We start from the raw sequence: 21,333 nt of genomic DNA on the forward strand, positions 1-21,333 counted from the left end.
GGTTTTTTGCTTGTTTTGGTTTTTTATTTTTATAATATAGAAATACATCTTCATTTCAAAAGCATACTTTTTCTGTGTTCTAGTAGATTTAATTATGAGGGTACTAGATGGGATCTTGAGAGATGTACTAGATGGGATATTTTGGTTTTAACAAAAGAAAACAAACGTATCTAGTTTAGGGAAAAAAGAGAAAATCACTTCAAAGTTACTCTCAAGTTCCAGGAGTATCCTATGGACTACTGGCTGTAATACAACCAGTCATCAGAAGACCAGAACCTGGAAATTCCCTCACCAGTAATTTGGGGTGAATGGTCATTCTCTCTTTCTCTGCTGTCTGTTTCAGTGTGTTGGCTCCATTCTGCCATCTGCACAGCCCTCTCTGATACCCAAATGACAAGAAAAAAACATGACTATGTTCTAGTACCCAAATGGTCAAGAAACTAACTGATATAGAAACTCACAGGAAGGGATTCTGATTGACCCAGTGGGTGTCTTACGCCCACACACCTGATCTGTGGTGATGTCATACTGAAAGAACATGAGGAGAGGTAGACATATTCATGAGAACATATAATACACGAAATGGTGATCTATAAAGTATCAAGTTTTATGAAAAATATTCATTTATTTGTCCATTAGGCAAATATTTAATGAAAGCTTATGATATTTTAGGCATTGTTCTAGATATGACTATTCAGATAGTGAAAGAGGTAAACAGGGTACTGAGGTAAGCTGCTCTCATGAATTATAGAAATTAGAGTGGTTTCATACAAAACAAATAATAAAACAAAATACAATGAACTTGCTAATTAGAGAAGAAAATAAGGATGGAAGATCTTTTAAAAACAAAAGTAATTTCCTATGTTCTTAAAGACAGAAATTAATTCCAGAAATAAATTTAAGATCCCTATCTATGATGTCTCTCTAAACACATTATAGGTTTGAGTCATTCTGAGAGGAAGGGAAATTGCACACCTCTGTAAGCAGTTGCTCAGTGAATTACAGTTATATAAATATATTTGAAGGCTATGTAATATATAGAATAGGTTAATGCAAGATTACTACTCACTCATACAATTCAAAACTTATTGGAAATATTAGCATAATGTAAAATAACTAGTTTTCCTTTACATGCCCTCTACTTATTATAATGAGCCAATATTGGACAGATTACGTACTTTGGAGGGAACCCACTAAGAACACAAATGAACCATAATGTAGTTATCTGGAGTGAAATTTTTATATTACAGTTTTTCCCTCTCTCTGAAAGTAGAGTATTTGTATTAAACCCTCCCTACTCTGAAATGGTACGAAGAAAAGAAGCAATTATCATTCGTAAAAGTGAAAATCCTCTTCAGATTTCTTCTGGTTAGTGAAAACAGGTAGTCATGTAGGTCTTACATAAAAGTGAAGTGACATAAAGCAAGTTTTGAATAGTGGAGAAAACCTGTAAATGGAGAGCTTTTAGCATATTCTAAGGTACAGTTGGAATACAGTAGCCTAATGAAGATTTCAGCCAGTTGTGCCTCCTTTTAGGGCTCATGCAGAAAAGTAGTTAGAACACTGACCTGACCAAAAAACAGAGAATGGGGCATCTGGAGAGGTCTGTCCTTGGGCCACTTTCTGGTCTAAGAATCTTTCAATCCCCCTTGATGATTTTATCCAAGCCCCACTGGTTAACTTATTCGGATTCTGATGTCCCCTGAATACCTATCTATGGTATAAGGCTTCCTACCTCTCCAATTTAATATTTTATTCCATCCCCAAATTTATCTTGATCCACACTACACTATAGGTTCCATGAAGGTGAGAATGATGTGTGATTTATTTGCATGCATATGTCTAATATCTAAAGCAGTAAACATTAAGTATACATTTATTAACTCTGATTTCAGGCCTTCTTTCTAAGCCTGCACTCATATTGCACCCTTTGGAATGCCTTTCTCTTCCATCTACCTACCTTGTAAGCCCCTATTCATCTTTTCATGATTCAATTCAAGCACCTCTTTGATGAAATCTTTCCTGAGTCTTTCAGAATTAGCCATTCCTTTTTTTGCCCAGCACTCACACCTACCATTAAGACAAGACCATACCTTCATTCATATTCTGGCTTCTCATTTCTGTCTTAGCAACTATAATTTTTTATATATGCATATATATATATTGTATACATTATATATATACATACACACACACATATATACACGATACTTATGTATAACTTATCTGTAACCCTCTACAAGACTGCAAGATTGTTGAAGTCAAGGACAATATATTAGTTGCTATTGTATTCTTGGGCTAAGACTATCTGTTGAGTGAATACATATATGTCATGTCTAGAAATGGCTATTTTCCAAAGGAACAACAGATAAGTGAAACAACAAAAAAGGTGTTATTAGTAAGGAAAAAAAACTATTAGAGCTATCTTTAAATCAGTAGATGACAGTAAAGATATGATCATGGGGTAGTACAAAGTTTGCATGAACTTTTAGAAATGCTACTTAGGTATCAACAACTATTTTTTTTAAGAAACAACTAATTCTTATTTCATGTAGAAACCTTGGTCATACTTATTTTATTCTTTCCCAAATCTGTTTATTCTATTGTCTTACTTTTTACTCAAAATGGTTCTTAAAAAGGTAGAATATCCAACAATATAGACCATGTTGGTCAAAGATCTGTAGGTTACTTTCCTATTTCTAAATATTATAAAATTGACGTGGATCTATTTTTTGATCACTCTCTTCTTTACCTTATAAGAGCTTAAGAATTTTAAAATTATAAAATATACAATCATAACATTTTATGTTGCTTATTTTAAAGACTGCCATTTACAATATCCATGACTATTTTTTGTTAAGCCCGTGGAATTTTGTTCCATGTACAGCAAAGTCAAGAAAACACAAGAAGAAAAACAAAGATCTTAGACTGCCTTTTAAAATTTTCTCATATTATTCTGATTGAATAAACTATTTAACCTATTTCTTTTCCCTGATTCAGAATTCAGACCTCAATTTTCCTTTTCTGTCACATCATTGAGCTTCTTGGCATTTCTAACCAAATCAGCTCATATGCCATCAAAATCTTATTTTGATGTTGAAGAATAAAATCTATCTGAAAGTAATGAACACAGGTTAGAAGCTTGTAAACAAATTTTAATAACTAATGATGCATTCCTTTGAAGTGGCTATTCTAGGATAGCTTACAAGTATTCTCTTCTTGAAACAATAGTCCAAAAAAGAAAAAAAAAAAGTGTTAAGCTCTTCTAAGGCTCTCACATTCTGGAACTTAGATAATTTTTACTATTTACTTTTGATAAACAAAAATGTCATAACTAAATTTCATAATTATTAAAAAGTTTTGACATATAACTCATAGAACCAGTGCTCTGCTAATCAAGCAGCAGAATATGGAAATACCTTCAGTCCCTATACTGATCCTAGTATGATAGTCATTTTTATAAACAGGTATCATAAGTTTCATAGTGTTTTATTTTCTGAGGTTGTTACCCTTCTAGATATATTTGTTGTGTAAATTCAAAGTATTTAAAAATCATTGCCTTTTTTTTTACTACTTATCTAAGTGCAGAATTATTTAAATTATCATAGTTCTTTAAGTAATTCACTATATCCCAAATAGTCTACTGTATCAGTATTTGAGACACTTTTGTCTTGATTTACACAAGACAGTACTCCTAAGAAATGTGTAAATACTACTGAAAAAATCAAATCTATTAGAGGGATGCTGTTATTTAAAATACATAATAGTTCTTATATAAAGAATAAATTCATAGCTATGCAGAAGACCATATCTCTTTGAAGTTCAGATTTTCCTATTACCTATTCTGGTTAAAGCAAAACATAAGAAACTGAAGCCACAAAGCATTGATAGTCTATTTAACAGACTAAGGATGTAAATGAGAGCCAAAACAAGTTTGCAAAAGGACTGGTTGTCTCTGAGTAACTTTATATATACACATATGCATTTATGTGTATGCATATATAAATCTACATAAGTACTTATAATTCCCTGTATCTAATTTAACTAATTTGTGGGTTTTCAAAAACAGATGTCATTTTTCTTCTAAAGATAACAGTATTAGTCTTATTATGGTAATATGGAGTGGTCTGAAATTTCCAAAGTGACAGTAAAGGGACAGAAAGTGAGATTACTAAAGTTACCCATTCTTATCTGATTGGTCCTCTGACTCTCCTAGTCCCCAGCCTAACAGTTTTCCTCTTGCCTGCAAATCAGAAAAAAAAAAAAAAAAAAAAAAAAACAGACTTGCTAGATATCATGTACCATAGGCTGACAGGATCTTTTATCAGTCTTAGAGTAACAGTAACTGCACTGAACTCAAGGTGTCAGTCATGATGGCATTGTTACTCTTGTTCTTTTCCTAGGCATGCCTTGATAACTCTTATCTTCTGCCTACAGTCATGGTCCCTGCCGGGCAGAAGAGCATCACCATCAAGTACAAGCAAGCTGGTCTGTCTTTATGCATTGTGACACCACTGTCCACTCACAGAGAAGAGAAGAGAAAGAAAGAGGCAGCTTTACCCGCAGAAAGGAGAGGTCCCGGTTGTGCTCGATGCTGGTTATCTCCAGGTTGCCCATGACTACCTCACAGTTCTCATAGTATTTGCGCAAGGCTCGATACTGTTGCTCCAGGTCAGAGAGAGAGCTCAGCTTGTTCTCTGTTCCTGCACACACTGCCAAGACAAGAAGATACCGGGGAAGTTACATAACCGCTCCATGACATGCACAGTGACAATGTCTCCCTCAACTCTCTAACCCACACACTCTCCTTCGTTTCCCCGAATTAAAATATTTTGAATGTCATTAATACCCATAAACCACGTAGATATAATATCTTCACTTTTATTTTTCCCCAGCTATATTATGATATAATTGATACATAACAGTGTATAAATTTAAGGTATACGATATATCTGATACATACATACTTTACATACTGTAAAATGATTACCACCATAGCATTAGCTAACACCTTCATCTTGTCCCATAATCGCCATTTCTTTTCTGTTATGACATTTAAGATCTACTATGTTGGCAACTTTCAAGTATATAATATAGTATTGTTAATTATAGACACGATGCTAAATGTTAGGTCCTCAGAACTTACTCATCTCATAACTGGAAGTCTGTACCCTTGATCGGTATCTCCCCATTTTCCTCACCCCTAAGGCCCTGGTAACCACACTCTACTCTCTGTTTCTGTGAGTTCAGCTTTTTTAGATAAGACAAATAAGTGATACCAGTTCTATATTCCTAAATTGCGTGCACGAAGTACAGAGACTAAGAAGGCAGGGGTTCCAAAGAAACAGAGCAAAGAGCGAAAATTAAAACAATCACATTTGTAGTCTATACATTTTAAACATATGCTAGAAACAGAATATGTTACAAAATATGAGCTTTGATTGATATCACTTGGGTCATCACTCTGTATATTTCATTAGTATTCTAAGGTATAATGGACTGATATAAAGGATCTCAGTCTGCTTTCTCTGACAGCGTGGATCTTGAGTCTGTTCACAGGTGAGCACCGAGTATACACACATGTGTGTTCTTTACTTTCTGTCTATGTTGATATTTTCCTTGTCTTCCAGAAGTCAGAGTTTTAGTTATTACTTCTCATGGTTTCTCTATCTACCTACACAATATCTTTATCATTTAATACACCAACTCATCTTCAATAGACTGAAAAAAAACCTATATTATGAATCTTGTAATAATAGTATGGAAAGTTGAAATGGATGTGAAATAATCTTCTTTGAGTAAGTTACATAATATATCCAAATTAAGGCAAGTTATAAAGTGTAAACTTTGAAGAGAACAGAGCTGTGTAATAAAGTCATATAAACAGTTATATGTTAGGCACACAGAAATGACAAGTCATAATTCTTTGGTGGTATTTAAGGGAATGGGTTTCAAGCAAATGGGTTTCCATACACAAAGGAAAAAAAAACACCTAGATGGATACATTCCAATAATTAAGACCATCTTAACAACTGTTTTGCCTACTGACACATCAACAATAACAAAAATCTAAATCTAAAAGTCTTGAAGAATAATGTAGGCCTTTGACCATAGGGAAGCTCAGTGCTAAAACAAACAAACAAATCATAACCTTTTTTTGTCTGGATGTCTAAAGTTCCTCAAACAGTAAATTATCTAGAAATATTCTTTTAAAAGTGGAATTGTGTCTTTCTAAAAGATGTACTGAAAGTTAAACCCCTGGTATCTGTGACTATGACCTTGTTTGGAAACAGGGTCTTTGTAGATGTAATTGAGTTAAGAAGACCTTAGGGTAAGTCCTAAATCCAATATGATAGTGTCCTTCTTTTTTTTTTAAATATTTTATTTTATTTATTTGATAGAGAGAGACACAGCGAGAGAGGGAATACAAGCAGGAGGAGTGGGAGAGGGAGAAGCAGGCTTCCTGCTGAGCCGGGAGCCCGATGTGGGGCTCGATCCCAGGACCCTGGGATCATGACCTGAGCCGAAGGCAGACACTTAACAACTGAGCCACCCAGGCGCCCCATGAAAGTCTCCTTCTAAGAAGAGGAAAATACCATGTGGACACAAAGACACACAGCGGCAGGGGTGGGGGTGGGTGCAAGAAACAAAACAAAACATGTAACTATAGAGGAAAAGATACAGCTGCACTCCAAGGAATGACAAGAATTGATGGCCATCCCTAGAAGCTAGGAAGAGGCGAGGGAAGATTCTACCCAGTTGCAGAGGCCCTGCTGACACCTTGATATTGAATTTTAGCCTCCAGAACTGTGAAAGAATAAATTACTGTTGCTTTATGGTTTGTGGTACTTTGTTACAGCAGCTCTAGAAAACCAATACATAATCTTTAGACTGTTTCTGAAACCTAACATATAAAGAAATATTAAAAATCATTTCCTCTCTAGGGTCCTGTCAGCTTGTCACCTCCAACCTACTCCTCCACCTTCTCCCTTTGTGAGTGCCAAGTCTCGCACTCACCATGCTGGATTTCATTTGTTGCCTTTGAGAATGCAGTTTTTGTACAGTGCTAGGGACAGAGGCAAAGACTTCTGGAATCCTCAATATCCATTCGCTTCCTCCTCCAGAATAATAAACTACACAACCTTCAGCTGGGCATGTGGCCACCCCAAAAAAAGATTTCATTTCATTGCTTCCCTTGGAGGTAATGTTGTATGACACTTTGCCAGAACTTCATTTAAAGCATGGCTGGAGCTGACTTTGCCTCTTTTCTTCACATCTTCCTCCAATATGCTGCCTGGAATGGGGATGGGATGGCTAAACCTTGAACCACCATCTTAGCCCATAAGACCTAGGGACACACCCTAAATATTTGCTGAAAAAATGAGCTAAAATGAACCAGGGTTTTCAAACAATTAAGGTTTTACATTGCTTTATTATCATTAACATAAAGATAATGGTGAATTTTGATTATAGCTACTAAAATATTACACAGAGGAAGGATTAAATTCTAGTTAAGTTATATGCTTTTGACCTTAAGTAATTTTTACTATTTTGTCTGGTTGTTTGACTAACTTCAATTCAGAATGAAACTACAAAATCATTTTTTTTTTTTTAGTTTTTATTTACATTCCAGTTAGTTAACATACAGTGTAACATCAGTTTTGGATATAGAATTTAGTGATTCAGCACTTACATATAACACCCAGTGCTCATCACAAGAGATGCCCTCCTGTTTTGTTTTGTTTTTTTCTTTTTCTTTTTTTAGAGAGAGAGAGTCCCTGTGCAAATGTTGGGGGAGGGGCAAAAGGAGAAGGAGAGAGGAGAGAGGGAGAGGGAAAGAAAGAATCTTAAGCAGGCTCCTCGCCCAGCATGGAGCCAAATGCGGAGCTCAATCTCACAACCCTGAGATTGTGACCTGAGCCAAAATCAAGAGTCAGACACTTAACCACCGAGGTGCCCTAATCCCCATCACCTATTTCACCCATTCCCCTACCCACCTCTCCTCTGGTAGCCATCAGTTTGTTCTCCATACTTAAGAGTCTGTTTCTGAAGAAACTAAAAAATAATTCTTGATCATTTGAACATTTTACTGATCCTGTGGGAGGTTTACTTATTAAGACTAATAAGCACTAAAAAAAAATGAATTTCTGTTGATAAGCACAATATTATTCAACATAAGAAGGAAAACAAGAAGTGACTGATTCATGTACATGATCCTTATAAGCCAATATCAAAGTCCGGCCTTTTTCTTTTTCCCCAATATACTGTAGAGACTCTCTAGGAAACACCCTTAATCCATAATCTTTATTTTATCGCTCCTAGCAAATTTACAACAAAATCTTTATGAACTTGTAAAATGTCTGTTGAGAAAAGGTACTATGATATGGGTTTATGAAATATAGATTTCAATTATTTTAAATTCCAATGAGAACAAGCCTATATTTGAATACAACTACTGATGGGGAAATTATACATCAATTAATAAACTTGCTGCACTATTTCTAAAATATATACAATGCCACATTGCAACTTATATACAACTTATGTTGTACAAGTTTCTTTCAATTGGAAATAAAACCTGTACATTAATATCAATATATAAAAATCAATATGCAAACATCCAAATGAAAAGTTTTCTAAAATATTTAGATATTCTGATCTTTTCTGTAGAAACTTAAATAGATTTTGGAAGAAACATTTATTCATATAACTGTAATAACTAAGTATTTTTCCATGTTTCTCATCCTGTATATATGAAAAAAGTTATATATTATGAAATTTTTATTAGTTATTAACTACTATTATAATAATCTCTTTACATAAGAAACCCACAAAGGCTATAAACTCTTTGAAGAGTGGTGCAATTTATTAATTTTTTTTTTTTGTATTTGCTGAGCTACATAGCACAGTGATTTGTAATAAATTATCATTTAATAATATGCATATACTTGCTATAAAAACAATAACTGGTATTCAGAAAATAACTCTCAATTCAGAAGTTTCCATTGTTTAATAAATGATCAGCTGTGTTTTGTATATACCATATGAAAACATAATATTGGAATGAGTATGTTTAGAAATATTTTTCAACAACAAAAAATCCTCCAATAAACAGAAAATCTCATTAATTAGAATATTCTCCAAACATCCTGGTATTTGGAGTTTTTACTATACACAGTTCAATTTAGGAAAATTTTTGTCTCAGGGAGGCTTTTCTATATATTTATTTTTGATTCAAACTGCTATTTATAATGACTAGTATGCTCTTCATAACTTTCATCTTGAAAGGCAGACTTGATTTTAAGAGAACTAGTTTGGACGGATGCATAAAAATCATTTGTGTTTCTCTTCATGAAGCCTTCACTGAAGGAAACCTCACAACTTCCATTTGTCAATCGATTTTACCATCAGGCAATGTATACAAGACAATGCTTAAACCATTAAGTTTCATTGATTTCACAAAGTTGTTTATCAAACAGAATTGAAAAAATCTTCCTTACCAGCCAAAACAAGTTTCACAAAATTCAGTCCCTTTTGCCAACACTATTATGAAGTCCTTAAAGTATAAACCTATAATACTTCAAACCTCAAAAATCCTGAATCTACGTGGGCTTCCTAGAGTTTTCATTCCACTGTAACTCCAGCAGTAAAGCTGTATGTGAGGCCGTAATGAAATCACCAATGATTCTATTTGGTATTGATTCTGCTACAAATGTAGCTATAGTTGCAAACATGGGCTTTTTATTCCTCTTGATTTAAGATCTATTTCTCACAGTGAGTGAACTACATAATCCTTCTTCAGTAAAAAAATTAGGAATATAATTAGGAGCTTGAGGGGCGCCTGGGTGGCTCAGTCGTTAAGCATCTGCCTTCAGCTCAGGTCATGATCCCAGGGTCCTGGGATTGAGTGCCGCATTGGGCTCCCTGCTCGTGCGTGCGTGTTCCCTCTCTCGCTTTCTGTCAAATAAATAAATAAAATTAAAAAAAAAATAAAGGAATATAATTAGGAGCTTGTAACAATATACAAAGGCAGGTTAACAAAATTGTCTAATTCAGGGGGAAAATACATTAGAAGTGGAATGACAAAACATTAACAATATCCATATTAATACTAAAAATCAATTACTGCCTCCAGGCTTGTTATGGCTTTGGAAACTAGCCTTCCACTTACTACACAAGATAGACAAGTGAGTAAAAGCAATCAATCAACCAATGAATCAAATTTTTGCCTAACTTTCAAATCAAATGCCTATATGAGATATGAATTAAGAAAGGAATAATTATTTATTTAGCATCTACTGTTGACCTAGTATCCTGGAAAAAATATATATTGATTAAATGTGGTTGTACAAGATACATAGTAAAGAAGCAATGAGTGATATATATAAATATATATGTATTTATGCCATACATTATGTGGGAATGATTCAGGGATTGTCTGCATAAAAAATACATATATGGTAATCTGATAAATTTTCTAATTTTTCTATCTGATTTAATAATAAGTACTTTCCTTTTCAGAAGCATTAACATAATAAATATGCTTTAGTTTAATGCACATTCTTGGGCATTTAAAAATCTGGAGCTATAGTAAGTCTCAAAAAATAAAATATTTTTATTTTATTTATTTTATTTTTAAAATTTTTATTTATTTTTTTAAAGATTTATTTATTTATTTATTTGAGAGAGAGAGCACATGAGAGGGGGAGGGTCAGAGGGAGAAGCAGACTCCCTGCCGAGCAGGGAGCACGATGCGGCACTCGATCCCAGGACTCCAGGATCATGACCTGAGCCGAAGGCAGTCGCTTAACTAACTGAGCCACCCAGGCGCCCTATTTTATTTATTTTTATTATTACTATGAAGTAGTCAACATTTTGGGTCACTATTAATGAGTGCTATTACAGTTACATAGAGATTGTGAGTTTGGGCAGCCCTATGTTCAAAATATATTTGCAAATAAAGCCAAATTTGCCACTTCCATTACTATAGTCATTTAATACAAGTCACTCTTATCTTTCTCCTCGACTTTGACAGTAGGCTCCTTTCTGATTTCCTGGATTCCCTACATGTCCTGATTAATTTACTCTCCGCACAGGGTCCAGAATGATCTTTTAAAAAACATAAATCATTCACATCACTCCCCTACTGAAAACGTTCATTGGCTTCTAATCTACTTATTATAAAATCCAAACTTTTCAACATGGCCTGTAAGAACCTGTATTCAGGTCTTTGCTCAAATGTCACTCCTTCAAAATAGCCTTATCTAAGATAAGTAGCAGGTTCTCATACATCATGCTCTGTCTTCTTCGCCTTCTCTTATTTTTGTTTTACTGCTATCTGAAATTGCATTGTACATTTTGCTTGTTTACTTGTTTATTATATGTCTCTACATTACAATGCAAGCTGTGTAGGAGGCAATCCCTTTGTTTGCTCAACACCTAAAAGAGCAGGCACATAGTAGACTTTCAGTCAATATTTGTTGAGTAAATAAATGGACTTTGGAGTCACTAAGAACTGTAACTGAGCCAGGATCAAATATGTTGGTTTTTCCATTTTTAAAAGCTGAATGTTGAACTTCATCAAGTAACTTCACTATTTAGAGTCTCTGTTTCTATATCTATAAAGTAGGATTTTGCACCATTTTTAATAATAAACCCAGTTTAGGGGTTAAGAACACAGGGCCTAGAGCCAGATGTCTGGCATAAAATCTAGCTCAATCACTGGCCTACTATTTAATCTTGGGCAAGTTACTCAGGCTCTGTCATTCTATTTCCTCTTGTGTAAAATGGACATAGTAACAACCACCATCTGCCAATAGGCAGTAGTGAGGATTAAATCAATCTCTATGTGTAACTTGCTTTGCACAATGTCTGACTCATTGACAGAGCTCAATGTTAGCTATTGCCATTTATCCAAATATGTAGTATATAGTGTGTGTGCATTATGCAATATATTAAAGCAAATTAAAATATAAGTCTTACACGGTGATGTACTCAATCAGTCTGATTTAAAGATTGAGCACTGGACAAAGAAAGTAGTGGTTGGGACTCCACTGCCCCAGCACTTGTTAGCCATGTAAACTTGAACAATTATTCTGTTCTCATTGGTTCCATATTTCTCTTTTCTCAAATAAGCTATCTTTATGTTTCCTCCAGCTAAAAAAAATCTGTGATTGAATTTATTTCTAAAATATTTACTTAAAATCTACTCTACACTATGTAACAGGTTGAATTCATTGGATGCTCTTGAGGAGGTCACACTGTGGCAACATCTTACAAAGTTAGAAATTAAACATACACTTATCAAATGACCCAGCAATCCCATTTGTAGATCCCTAGATAAATGAAGAATTATGTTTGCATAAAAATGTGTACATGAGGGGATTTTCACATAGTTTTACAGCAACCTGCTCATCCTGGATTGCAATTCTCTGCTATTCCCAAATAAACGCAATTTTGCTAGTAAAATAACAGGCAGTTTTATTTCTTTTTTATTTTTTTTTTAAGATTTTATTTATTTGCGAGAGAGAGAATGAGAGACAGAGAGCATGAGAGTCAGAGGGAGAAGCAGACTCCCCGCTGAGCAGGGAGCCTGATGTGGGACTCGATCCCGGGACTCCAGGATCATGACCTGAGCTGAAGGCAGTTGCTTAACCAACTGAGCCACCCAGGCGCCCCAGGCAGTTTTATTTTTAAGGTTAACAGTGAACATGTGTTGATGCTCGGGGAGAGTTTGGAAGCTCCTAGCCTTTCCCCATACCTTGCCCTGCGCATCTCTTCTATCTGGCTATTCCTGCCTTATAATTTTATAACAAACTGCTAACCTAGTAAGTAATATGTTTCTCTGAGTTTTGTGAGCTGCTCTAGCAAGGTAATGGCACCCGAGGAGGGAATCTTTAATTTATAGCAGTTGATCAGAAGTACAGTTGACCCTAAACAATGTGGGCACTGATGCCCCATGCAGTCAAAAATCCTCTTATAACTTTTGTCTCCCCCAAAACTTAACTAATAAATAGCCTAGAGTTGACTGGAAGCCTTACTGATAACATCAACAGCTGATTAACACATATTTTGTGCGTTACATGTATTATGTGCTATAATCTTAAAGTGAGGTAGAGAAAAGAATGCTATTAAAATCACAAGGAAGAGAAAATTAGGTACATGAATGTTTATAGGAGCTCTACTCAAATTCACAAAAAAATTGGAAACAACTCAAAAGTCTTTCAATGGGTGAAATGATAAATTATATACATTCCATGAATATCTCCTCAGCAATAAAATGAACAGATGATTGATCTATCAACATGGAAAATTCTCAAAGGCATTATACTGACTGAAAGAAGCAGGACTCAAAAGGCTACATACAATCTAAAAGGCTACATGTGTTTCTATCGATACATCATTTTGTAAAAAGACAAAACTACAAGGATAGAGAACAGATTAGTGGTTGCTAGGGGGTGGGGAAGAGGGATAGTGAGGGTCTGACTAAAGATCACAAGGGGAATTTGGGAGATGGCAGAACTATCTGCATACTGACCATGGTGGTGATTACCTAGATCTCTACAGTTAAAACTTAAATTTTATTGAGTATAAATTAAAACACACACACACACACACACACACACTCAAGTTGGCTTATGTATCTGATGGAGTTAAATATGTTCCTGTATGAATTTAATAAAACATTATTATATTGTTTTCCAGGTATTTTGTGCTTTGGTCCTTTTATGAAAAATTATGCCCAAAAATGATAAAGAAAATGGGTTTATATTTCAGAAATTTTGTATTCTTTATAATTAACTTTAAAGGTATTAAAAAAATTAATGCCAAAATAGGAAACCTGGTTTGTAGCTTACATTATATAAGCTGGAAATAAAATATCTTTCAATGTAAAACTTTGGTACCTTTAAAAAAAAAAATAAGTGACCCTGTACTGTACTCTCTGAATCCGTTTTCTACCACTATTTTACTGACTCCCAAAATAACAAAACAGAGAAGCTGCTGAAATTAACAAAAACATTTTCTAAATGATACTTGAGCCAAATGAAAAGGGCATTTGGCATTGTAGACCTTCACTAATAGAGTTGTAGCTAGGAAAGACAGGCATTCTATAGCACAGACTGATGAAAGGTAAGTCAGTAGACTACATATACTGATCCATCTAAAATTTAATTGATCTTTTACCTCTCTTGTTTACCTACAATAGTCTTTAAATGCCCTCAAAGATGTTTAAACTGTTAAATTATATTGCAAAAGGAAACCATTGGTGTCATTGGTGATGACAAAAAAATGATAGATATAAAAATTATACATGATTGTCTCCTGTTTATGAATATGTCTTGTGAGTAGTCTACCCTAATTAGTCTTCCCAATAGGTTATTCTTATAACATGTCCAATTTTTTCCATCTTATATTTCAAAAATTAGCCTAGTAAAATTAAAATAATTACAAATGATTTTAAATGCATTATATGCATCATCAAAAGCTGACTTGTAACTACTTGTATGTAATTCTTAGTTTCTGTTCCTCATTGTTTTCCTGTCTTTAAACATTTTATTTTATTGTATTTTTTCTTAAATAACATCTCATAAAATTCCTATGTTGAAAGCTGAAAAAACATAATAGAAAGACTTTGCAGATTTAGAAATTGCATTCATGTCATCTATTCTTGGATAAAATAATATTCCCCTTACCACTGTCTTGCCACAAATCTCTCCCAGCATTTTTTAATCATTCTTCCCACCCCTTACCAATCCCCTACACAGAATCCTTCTTATTTACTTTGTAGTATTTCATTTTATGTGGAAGTGCTAGGTCCTTAACTTTAATGTAGGTACTGGACTTGACAAGCAATTAAAGCAAACAATTTCCACTTATCAAGCCTTGCCAAATTAGTCATCTGCCATCTGCCCCATCATCTGGCTCTCCCTGAGGTCTTACTGTGAATCTGGATGCATTCTCTCAGATTAAGAGGGACAGTGCAAACCTCCAAGCGGGTGAAATGCCAGTGGGAGCTAAGTATGTAAACATTAGCAACCATCTTTCTTCCCTAGATTATCATGCCTTCGACCATCCCCCTGTGTGTAATAAAAACCAGTCTGTGTGTGATGCCTTATCACTGTGAGACCATTGCCATTGATTGTAATTAAAGTGGAGTTTGTGGGAGTTTTTTCCTGTTAGAAATATTCAAAAGAAGGAATTAGACTAGATGTTCCTAAGCTATGCTCACATATTAAGGCTGGCTTCTTAAGCATCGATAAAGATGTACATTAAGAAATGCCCTATGGCCTTTCTATTGCACTCATTGCAGAATGAAACTCTGTTTTTAATTCTCTGCATCAGCAAATGTTTACTTGGCTGATAACATGCAATAAGAGTGCTTTTAAAGACATTCAATCAAGCTATATCAGTGGTTGGCAAAATTGAGAAATATCAAGAGTAAAACATGGTATGTTGTCACCCACATGCTCCTTTTTAAGGGTCTTCTTCCTTTAAAGCATTCCCCAACTCAGGGCTGATGCCTTTGTGCAAATGCAGAAAAATGCCTCTCTTCTGGGTGGAATAAACTCCATGCTAGGACACATAGCTTGCTATAAGAATGCAGGCTGCTTTTTACACCCATTTTTACTCTAGTCCATGTGCTTGTTTGCAGTGATGAACCCACAAACTATAAACAAAAGCCCTGGTCCACTCCACTGTCCTGGGTCATCCATCCAAACTTGCTTATTCAAAGTAATGGTGTGTCTAAAAAAGAAACAATGAATTAAAAAAAAAAAGTCTGCTAATGTTAGGCTTGCGAGAGGCAGGGGTGCAGCAGACATTTTTGACTATATCTTCAGATAATCTACATGGAAAGCCTAATCTAAAATCACCTTCTAACAAAATATTTGAAAGTTTTAGAAGGTTGTTCTTAGTCATATAACCCTCCTGGATGAGAAAACAAAAGCAAACAAAACACCATATGATATGGATATAGACTATGTAATAAAATATGTCATCTTATAATTTATTTTAAACTATTTTCTAATAGCCCCAAATCTATTTTCTAGAAACCAGATTTTATAATCTCCAGTAGATTGGTCTCTCTAAAACAGATTCAGATGAGCACTGTGTGGTTATTTTTACAATGTAATCAACTTCAAATACTAATGTAATTAGGTGTTTGATAAGGAGATAGTCATCATTAGGACAATATCTGCCATTTATTCATTTCTTCTGTTATGCAATTATTCAACAAATATTAATTGGGGAGTTACAATATATGGGGCTTTGGGCTAAGTGTCAAAGGATTAAGAAATAAATGAGATCTGTGTCTCAAATTTATAACATTTTACACTGTAATAGAAATCTTCTGTAGAAAGTTTTAGAAATATCATACAAATTTAGACAGCAATTAAATACAGTGTTTTTTTCTGATTTCGAATCACTGCTAATAAACAAGAGTCACAAAGTCAAAATCCATCTTATCTACAATCAAATATGAAGCAGAAATATATATATGAAGCAGAAAAATATATATACATATATCCACATATTATTTTGTGTTACAAAAGGTGAACATCACCTGTGAGAAGAAATTTTCTGGGAGGTCTTTCTCTGTAACAGTAGGAAATGCTGTTACCGAAATATTCAATAGCATCTACATCGGAAGAAATGCCACAACTTACAAACATTTTATTCACCTAGTCAGGTTCATTTATATCTCCTCCCATGTCCTCATTCACTTGTCAAAGAGGACAAAAAGAAACTACTCTGACACAGACAGGCTAAACATAGTCTTCTCACTACATATTATACTTAAGGCTGATTTTCAATCCAGCCCCCACTCTAGATGACTTAATAACTCCATAAACATGTCATAGTTTTCTTCCTTTTAAAATGAAAGGAAATTCAGAAATCTGATGTTATAATTTTGAGACATTAACCGAGACATTCCACTACTAGTAACTTCCCTACTCATTCCACAGTCTCATGGGTCAAAGGGGCATGACACATTACATGGACAGTCACTTAATTTGGAATGTTTTCCCATGAAAGTTTCACTCATCTTTGGATTTAAAGATGTATCCTTTGAGATCCTGTTTTTATTTCCTGTGGATATATTTAGATCCAGATGTGGGCCTGCTGGATTATATGATAGTTCTATTTTTAAATTTTGGAAGAACTTCCATACTATTTTCTGCAGCAGAGAGTGGAGTGGGGTTCTAGGGTCAAGGTGGGAGAAATGGGGAGATGTTGATCAAAGGGTACAGGTGCTCAGTGACAAGATGAGTAAGTTCTGGGGAACTAATGTAGAGCATGGTGACTGAAGTAAATAATATTGTATAATACACTTCAAGTTGCTAAGAGAGCAGATTTTAAATGTTCTCTCCACAAAAAAGAAATGGTAATTATGTAACATGATAGAGGTGTTACCTAAAGCTATGATGGTAATTATTTTGCAATATGTAATTGTATCCAATCAACACATTTGTACACCTTAAACTTATACAATATTATATGTCAATTATATCTCAATAATGCTGGAAAAATTAATTTTTAAAAATTTGATATCCTATTTGGAGGCTTTATAATAATGGTGCAGCAAGTAACAAAATCTGTAAGATTTAATGTAAAAGTTCAACTTTTTAATGGAATCTAATCATTCACTATGACACATAAAGAGCTAATGTGACAATAAACAAATTTTTTTATTATTGGACATGACCTTAGAAATGTCTTTTACAGTTAAGTGAATACTTAAATATATATATATATATATATATGGACATGATATTTGCTAGATAGTGATAACACATTTGAACTCTTTTTCCCTTGCTGTGGTTTTGTCAAAAGTCAGGCAGTTATAATTAAAGAATAAAAGGAAATACAATAATATGTTGAAAATGGTTTTTCTCTGATCAGAAGTGAAGTTTCCTGGGCACCGTTTATTTTTTTTATCTTTCATTTGTAAATTTAGAAAAGTTATAAGCATTTTTGTAAGTAAAAAATGAATATTATTGTCAGGAAAGTTTTTTTTTTTAAATCTGAGAAAGGCAAGATAGCCATTCTATGCTATGCCATTTCTTTTATAGGAATGTGTTTGCTAATTTAAAATCAATACTTTTGATAATCTTGTAATTTTATAAAGCACTGACATTTTACTGAAAAACATGATTTATCTTGAGTTTCAGTGTACACCTTTGAAAAATTTTACTTTAAATCATCCAAGACTAGTAAAATATATTATTCTGAAAATAGAATGTTTATCTAACCATCTATAAAGGAAAGTTCAGTGAAAAACTAATTTTCCACCTGAGTTGATAGGAAACATGATTGTATGTGCAAGTTTATGCATGTGATATATATATAATATTATATATACGTATATGTTTATACATACATATGTATATATGTGTATAGAGAGATATAGCCATACATACATATATACATAGAAATATTTATTCTAGTTTCTCTATATGCTCTAGGTTTCTCCCTAGTTCATGCTATTTGGTATTATACAAAATTGTATAATATCACAAATTTATCTCTTCTAACTTTATTTTTTAATTATATTATTGTTAAAATATTAAAATGAAATTGTATTATAAGTTGTAGTCATTTCCATCTGTATATTAGCAATGCCAGAAATTCTTCTAAGTGCGTTATATACACATTATCATTGAATCCACATAGCAATCATATTAAGCACTTATTAACATCACCACCACCAACATCATCATCATCATCTCTGCTTTACAAGTAAAAAACCTGAGAGTCAGAAAGTTAAATAACGCAACTAGAAAATTAACTAATGGAAGAGCCAGGAGTCAAAATCAGTTCAAATTTCATGAGTAGTTCTCATTCGGTAGCATAGTACTGGTTAGCGGGTGTATACACTTGTTCTGAATTATTTGTGTATATTTCAGTCAAATAAAAATGTCCAAACACAAGTTGAAATGTTTATATGCTGAGGATATGTTATCTTTTTAAATTTTAAAACTACAGAGTTAAACTATTAAAAGTTATGCATACTAGTTTTTAATAACCATAAAGGAATTTTAGAGCAGCATAACCTCAGCAAGTACAAGTTAATTTCACAATCGAAGAAATTTGGCTTGCTGATGATCTCCTCTTGTGGCTCACTCCTTTCTCATCTTCTATTCCACACTGGATGGAGAAAATGTTGGCAAAGAGAGCCATGTTTCTAAGAATAATAATTTTTAGTTACATATGGGCCTCAATCGAGTGAATATAGAAAGAATATCCTAACAATTTAACTTTTAAGATAAAACCTTTTCTCCCCTCCCCTCTTTTTTTAAAAATTTTTATTGTTATGTTAATCACCATACGTTACAGTTTTTGATGTAGTGTTCCATGATTCATTGTTTGTGCATAACACCCAGTACTCCATGCAGAACGTGCCCTCTTTATTACCCATCACCAGGCTAACCCATCCTCCCACCCCCCTTCTCTCTTAACTAGAAAAATGTTTTTGGAGGCTTCTCCACAGCCACCCTCCAACTTCCTTCAATTTCCAATCTCCTTATCTCAATAAATGGTAACTCACCCAGTTACTCAGGTAAAAATCTAGGCAGCCAACTCTTATCTTTTCTTACATTGCTAATCAAAGCCACACATACATCCTGTCAACCCTATGTTCAGAATGCCTTTGAGCTCCACCTGACAGTCTCTTAGCCCCACCTGACTATTCCTACTTCAAATCACCACAGTCCATCTGAATATTATAATAGACTCCCATCTGATGTTCCCACTTTTCCACTGGTCTCCTTAGAGTCTACTGTATATCAGATATAAAAGATTTTATATCTTTTAATTCTTAAATCTGATCATTTAACTCCTTTGTTGAAATATCTTCCATGGTTTATTATGTCAATCAGAATAAAATAAAAGTCCTTATCTTGTCCCCCAAGGCCCTGACACAATTTGAATCTCTGCTACTTTTCTGATACCATCTCCCATAATGTTCTACTTCCTAAAGTCTGACACAGGACTATCTTGCTTGTCTTTGAACATATCTATGTAAGTTTCTAAATGCTTATTATCAGTTTATGAATTTATCTTGTGGAGCAGAAATAGACCAACATTGGCCTGTGTATGGCACTTTGAATGGCACTACTTAAAAATGTTACACTTTATAGCACTCATCACCACCTGCCTTTTATGTCTTTATTTAGAATGTAATCTCAATGAGGGCAGGAATTCTATTCATTCACTGCTATATTTATCATATTTGCAACTGCTTTACCCATAGTAGGCACCTATTAAATATTCAATGAGTGGATGAATGGATGGATGGGTAGGTGGCTATGGAAGTGTTGGGATTCTGTCTAGAATTCCCAGCTCACATATAACCTAAATGTTATTTTTGATTCTGAGAATCTTTAGAGATCATCAAGTCCAGTTCATACATATAGATGAGAAAACAGAGACCAATGTAAAGAAAAAGTGTTCAACAAAGGTCAAACAGGTAGGGGCAGAAATGAAACAGGACTCTTAATTCAGGGCTATATCCATATGTCACAGTGTCTCATGGTAAACAGAAGACCTCATGAAATTGTCCAGCTTTATGGGAAAAATTCCCAAGCATCATGCTTTGCTGCCAGTAGGAAAACTATATCATGAAATTAAGCATGGGTGCTTAAGAACATTTGGCTAAATAGCACTAGTTAATTCTGTAACTGGAATATAGATCTCTAGCAACATTTTTTTTTTCCAAATCCTGGTTAAATGAAGTTAAATGTAGGTTGGTAAAGTAAGGTGCTTTTTTTAAAGTCTGTTTAACAAAAGTATGCATCATATGAATATTGAAAATAACCAGCATTACATAATAAACATAATCTTCAAAAAATTTTAATCATATTATGTATTTCAAGTCCTACTTTTAATGTACTACTGAAACTTGCCTTTAGAAGAACCTCACAAAGATCACTTTGTAAACAAACTATCTTTTTGTAATAAAAATAATCACTTCTTAATTGGACCATTTTGTAAATTGGGATTTCAAAGATCATGTTTGCTTAAATTTATGCACACCTGCAGTTGCACCAAACAATTGCAGGACAGTTTAATGTCAGTGGATTAAAATATTAAATTATTATTATAGCTATTGTTATGCTTAATAACATTTATGAAGTACTGTACAATTCTCAAAACAGTTTTATTCATATTAACTTTTTTGACCCTAAATTATTTAAGACATGTTTATGAGAGTGAAAATTATTAGGTTAATTGCCAGGAATTCAAATTTGGGGTATCCTGGAAAAAGAAACTTTAAGAGATATTCTGAATTTTTTTTACAACGTATAAATGAACCAATGAAAACTTCCACAA

At 33.8% G+C, this 21,333-nt stretch overlaps 1 protein-coding gene across 1 annotated transcript in view; it reads right to left on the reverse strand.

The window, feature by feature from the left end:
- Positions 1 to 21,333, reverse strand: part of LOC123838506 (receptor tyrosine-protein kinase erbB-4) — a 950,771-nt gene that overhangs the window by 534,779 nt on the left and 394,659 nt on the right. Inside the window, exon 2 of the mRNA XM_064585840.1 lies at positions 4,561 to 4,712. Coding sequence (XP_064441910.1) covers positions 4,561 to 4,712 — 152 coding nt within the window. The remainder of the gene's footprint in view (positions 1 to 4,560; positions 4,713 to 21,333) is intronic.

The sequence above is a fragment of the Mirounga angustirostris genome, unplaced genomic scaffold (assembly GCF_029215605.1).
Source record: "Mirounga angustirostris isolate CCGP_5_RB_7025 unplaced genomic scaffold, mMirAng1.0.hap1 SCAF_3, whole genome shotgun sequence".
Taxonomy (NCBI): Eukaryota; Metazoa; Chordata; class Mammalia; order Carnivora; family Phocidae; genus Mirounga; species Mirounga angustirostris.